At 44.1% G+C, this 5,332-nt stretch overlaps 1 protein-coding gene across 1 annotated transcript; it reads right to left on the bottom strand.

Annotated features, from left to right (window-relative positions):
• Positions 1-1,851: 1,851 nt before the first annotated feature.
• Positions 1,852-2,520, bottom strand: LOC104806055. Its single transcript, XM_010530776.1, has 2 exons — positions 2,157-2,520; positions 1,852-2,078 (listed from the first exon to the last, which is right to left on the bottom strand). The coding sequence occupies exons 1-2, from the start codon at positions 2,518-2,520 to the stop codon at positions 1,852-1,854; spliced, it is 591 nt and encodes a 196-aa protein (XP_010529078.1).
• Between the last annotated feature and the right edge of the window lie 2,812 nt (positions 2,521-5,332).

The following is a 5,332-nucleotide window of genomic DNA, read 5'->3' as shown; positions in this document are numbered from 1 at the left end:
GTAAACCAAACCCTAGATCGATATGATCGCATGCTAGGAACCCGTAGAGAAACCCAACAGTATCGCCCGACGTTGATCCGTACACGTCGGACTATCATCGTGACGATCTCGTCTGTGACGACTGATGTCTTCAGCGGCTCGCCTCCCATCTAGATAATGTGTCGGACGACCTGCGAGGCTAAGTCCACCTCGCTCACACCGGCATCATCTCCATCGAAAAGATCAGCCAGAGCCAGCCGCAGGTACCCGATCTCTGGTGGTTCACTGTACCTTGCGCATCACGGCCTAGCAGACAGCTCCTGATGAACATGTATAGGACCCATACGGCGGGGTGTTTGATCGTCGAGCCCTTGTCCCTTCCCGTCCACGGGGATCCAGTGAGGGCTAACCACGTCTCGTTTAGCACGGCCAGTGGCAGTTTCGGCTTCTTGTTGGAGATGCCTTCGGGTACTCCTAAGATGTCGTCCAACTACCGCATATTGATTCAGTAGTCCCGTCCTCGCAGACAGAATCCCAGATATGCTCCTTCCACTTTCCCTGAGGAGGGAAAGTACCTATGACACGAGGAGAGAAACTCAAATATGAGCCTATTGTACATCTTCTCCTGCCTGTCGAATAACCGCGCCCAGCCCAAGCGCTGGAATAATACCTGAACTTGGTCGTGGATACCAAGCTCTACCAGCATAGGGCGATCTAGGATTCGAGCGGGTTTGATCCCTCGCAACTTGATGTGGTTGAGTCACGCATCCTGGTCCGCATCTCGTTCGAATCTCTCCGATCGGTTCGTCGGCATCCTCCGTAGAAATGGGCATAAGTGGCGCGATAGTGAAGACACAGCCGGCTGGCGGGTTTGACGCTCTTTTCTCCATAAGTTTTTTTGTCTTTTATCGATAATCTGGGTATTTCGGGGTCGGTTAGGTGTTTGGGAGTGAAATCTCGAGGCTAAGAGGAGAATGTGGATGTTTGTTGTGAACTATGGAGAAAGGGCGAGATTTTGTATATATAGGAAAAAATATCGATGTTAAAAACATCGATATCGATGTTTCATAATGTCGAGATCTGACAGATCTGCATGTTCCAGATCTCGACTTCTCTAATCGTCGATATCGATGTTCGTAAACGTCGATATCGATCGACTATGACTCTTCGGATTTCACTCCATCTCGATGTCTAGGTTGCGCAACATCGATATCGATGTTTAGGAACCTCGAGATTTCTAAAAATCCCCAATTTCAAATACGGAATAGATCTCAACATTTCAGAACATCGATATCGACGTTTCTGAACATCGAGATTTCTGAAAATATCCAATTTTAGATCCGACACAAATCTAGAGGTTTTGGAACCTCGATATCGAGGTTTCTGAACATCGAGGTTTCTAAAAATACCCCAAAAATCCGATTTTTCGCGTTTTTCTCTTTCCCGATTAATTGGGTCCTCTTTCTAGCAACATATGCTCATGATGCATGAAATTAAGCGTGCTAATGCAATGCAATTACACGGGTTGCCTCCTGTGAAGCGCTAATTTAAGGTCATCAGTTTGACCCTCTCATTTTTAGTGATCTGGTAGTCGCGTTGGACGAAATTGGTTAACTTCCCGCCATCCCGGACGTATGTACACTGCGCTAGTGCACACAGTTGGCTTCGACTTACAGTCATTTCCGCTCGCAGATTCAGGGATTGGATCTGGCGATTTCACCTTAGTTCCTAATCCAGCTTCATGTATCTTTAGTATTAGGCCCTGCTTCTGCGGGACCTTCCCATTGGGTTTCTCCTTAGACGTCATCACTAGAAATTCGGGTTTTGTTTTTATTCCGCTCTCTGCCTCAGAGCTTATAGATTTAGCCACTGTCAGGATGTAGCAATTCCTTTGCCCTTATCCTTCATTTGTGGAATCTGTTTTTCCAGTGAACCAGGCACCGGAATAGCCAAAGAATGCACATCTTCTTCTTTACCCCGTTCTGGTTTTGGTTCCAGCTTGAATTCAATATCCTCATCTCCTATATGCAACTCTATGCATCTTTTCCGGACATGAATTACGGCGTCGAAAGTGTTGAGGAACAGACGTCCTAAGATGACTGATTCATCATTTATGTTTTCCATATCGATAACCACAAAATCGATCGGTACGTAAACGTTTCCAACTTAAGCGGTACGTCCTCTAAAGTCCTTTACTGACTTGTCTGCCACTTGCAGAATTATCTTAGTGGGCTTCAGTTCACCCACGTTCAGCTTATCATAAGTGGTCTTTGGTAATAGACTCACACTCGTTCCTAAGTCGCATAGTGCACTAGGAATAAAGACGATGCCCAATAGACAGGGGATAGAGAAACTTCCTGGATCTACCATCTTGGCTGGTAGGCTTTGTTGCAGTACAACACCGCATTCTGTTGTCAGGATTACTGGTTCCTCTTCTAATTTCTCCTTCTTAATCAGTGTGTCTTTAAGAAATTTCTCATAAGATGGTGTACGCGCTATAGCCTCTTGTAAAGGCTGGGCGATTTCCATCTTTTCCCACATATCGGCGAACTTTGTGAGCTTGTCGTCTACTGGCGGAGTACGCTGTAGTCACTGCGGGGATGGTATAGGAGGTGGTAGCGGAGGCGGTGGAACGTATACGTCCTCCGGTCCTCTACGATCAGATTCCTTTGCTTCTCTAGTTAGACTCTCCTTTGTTTCGCAACGATTCTCCTTGTTCTGTAAGTTTTGTTCTCATTCACATAGACAACATTACGTTGCTCACGAGGGTTTGGCTCAGGTTTACCAGGTAATATGCCCTGCATTCTGCTAGGCTTAGCTGCAAGTTGCGCTACCTGGTTATCTAGAAGCTTGACATGAGACTATCCCTAGGATTTGCTTCTTTCAATCACTTTGTTCGGTGACCATTTCTTGCATCGTGTTGCTCATAGACGCTTTCCCTTGCAGGAGCATCTCCAGCATCGACTTGATATCGGGGGTCTGATCCAACTTTTGTTGAGGTTGTTGTTGTTGCTGACCTCTAAACAGCTGGTTCCCTTGATACCATTGGTATCCTTGAAACGGTTGTTGAGGTCTCTGTTGGAAAGTTTGACCTTGGAATGGTCTCGAGTTTTGGAACGTTCTGTTCCTGTTCTCTTGAGGAGCATTTTGGTAATTGTTGCTCTTGTAAGAGAAATTAGGGTGGTTCCTCCAACCAGGGTTGTAGGTGTTGGAATAAGGATTGTTGGCAACATAGTTAACATCCTCAACCCCTTGTTCTTGTGAGAACATAGACTGGTCCCCACTCATCAGATCCGATGTTTTGCTTAAGGCGCTGCGGTTCGTTGAATAGACTTGCATCATCAATTCAACTAATTCGGCCTTAAGAGCCTGTACTTCATTAACGTTCTCTACATTATCCCTTTTTCGTGAGAACTCAGTTGGGGTGGTTCTATCGCTAGCCATACGTTCGATTAGTTCTTCGAGCTCATCGAATGTTAGCTTTTGAAGGCTACCTCCGCTGGCGCAACAATGTAGAACCTTATCTCATCCCTCAATCCATTCAGAAAAGTTGACATAAGGTAGTATCTGTCGAAGTTATGATGAGGGCATGCTCTTTGGTATTCCTTGAATCATTCTCATGCTTCACCCAAGGATTCTCCATGTTCTTCCGAGAAGGAATTAATCTTGTTATTCGCAGGCTGGGTCTTATGAGCAGGGAAAAATCTGTTCATAAATTTGTCAGCAAGTTGATCCCAAGTATGGATCTAGTATGCAGGCAGAGCATAGAGCCATTCGAGTGCTTTTCCCGATAAGGAGAAAAGGAAAGCAAGAAGTAGCACTTCCTCAGTTGAAACTTCGTTCGCTACTCTGACGGACTGACAGATCGATTTAAACTGAGTCAGATGCAAGTTAGGGTCTTTGGTAGAGTTACCTCTAAAAGCACTCCCGTATAACATCTGGATAAATGTGGGTTGTAGATCGAGGCGGGTTCATCCGTTTCCTGGTCTACCAATGCAAGAAAGTAATGGAGTATGCTTTGGAGCAGTGTAGTCTCTAAAATAAGCGCTTCGTTTCGCTCGACTGCTCTGGTTGAGCAGCGTTATGTGCAGGATGGTCGTCAACATTTCTGTTGTCTTCCATTGCTTCCAATCTCCTTCGTTGCCCCAGGAGTTGAAGAGTTCTTTTGATTTCTGGATCAGGAGAAAGCAGAGTTTGACTTCCACGACTTCTGATCATAAACTGAAGGAATTAACGTTTCGATTCCCGAAAAAAGGGAATCTGATGGTGGTGGAAAGTAAGTTGATGGTGGTGGAAAACTAGAATCTAACCGGCACCAAGATTGAATCTCAGTCCCCGACAACGACGCCAAAAACTTGATCACGCAAATGTAGGTGATTGGATTCGAATCAAGTAATAAAATCTAGACTAAGCCGATTCCACAAGGGTACGGATTCGATGTAGTACCAGGGTCGAACATAGGGACCAAGACATGATGGTGTCGATGGTGATCCTAACGAAGGCTGATAGCAAGGTAGTTGATTGGTTAGGAGAAAACTATAATTAAAGGTATTGTAGGTTCGGGGGTTCACCGATACTACAGAATATCTAAATAGATGTGGTTTGGTTGCAGTCTAGGGTCGATTCAGGAAATTCTAGCCTCTATCCTAGAACGCGTCTGGTCAGGGATCTTCATTCTCTAACTAACGCTTTCCTATCAGCTTCCACATCTTTAGGTCTACGTTAAAAGACTTAACGTCCGCTATCATAGTTCCTAGGTCGAATTAAGAATTCCTTATCAAGTCTAACCTATGCATTCAGAATTAATAATTGAACTTATCTTATGAACGAATTTCCGTATTAATTAATCCAAATTCCTTTGCAATTAACTAATCCAAGTTCAATTCTAGAACCGAAAAGTATCAAAAAGTATCGAAAAATGTGAAAAGTGTCCATGTTGGTTTAGTGCTCTATGATGTACTGATTATGAGCTTTGTTCAGATACATTCGATGTATTGATACTTTCTATATGTTTTTTTATGAGAGTATCTTGTTCATTACATGTTCCTGCATGCTAGATCTGTTATGAAATCCATGTATCATTATGAATGATACTAAACTCCCTAGTCTTGTGTCATTATGGGAATAACGACATAATAAGACTAGTAAGATGTGTGATTGATGATCACATAGATGATCATAGGTATTGGATACGATCACAATCATAGGTATTCGTTGCAGAACGGAATACTGGACTGACCCGCATGAGATTGTCACATGGACTAGCGTCATGACTTGAATCTCATACGACGTTTCCATGATTGGATCCTAAGACCTGAGATATCTACAGAATCCAACATGAGGAGTTGCGTGC

Source organism: Tarenaya hassleriana, unplaced genomic scaffold (assembly GCF_000463585.1).
Source record: "Tarenaya hassleriana unplaced genomic scaffold, ASM46358v1 Cleome1142, whole genome shotgun sequence".
NCBI classification, from domain to species: Eukaryota; Viridiplantae; Streptophyta; class Magnoliopsida; order Brassicales; family Cleomaceae; genus Tarenaya; species Tarenaya hassleriana.
The sequence above is the reverse complement of the archived record's forward strand: the minus strand, read 5'-3'. Positions and strand labels throughout refer to the sequence as shown.

Coding starts and splice junctions, on each gene's coding strand:
- LOC104806055 (XM_010530776.1), bottom strand. CDS start 2,520: ATGTGGGAAAAGATGGAAATCGCCCAGCCTTTACAAGAGGCTATAGCG. Junction 2,079..2,156: donor AGTAAAGGACTTTAGAGGAC/GTACCGCTTAAG, acceptor ATGATGAATCAG/TCATCTTAGGACGTCTGTTC.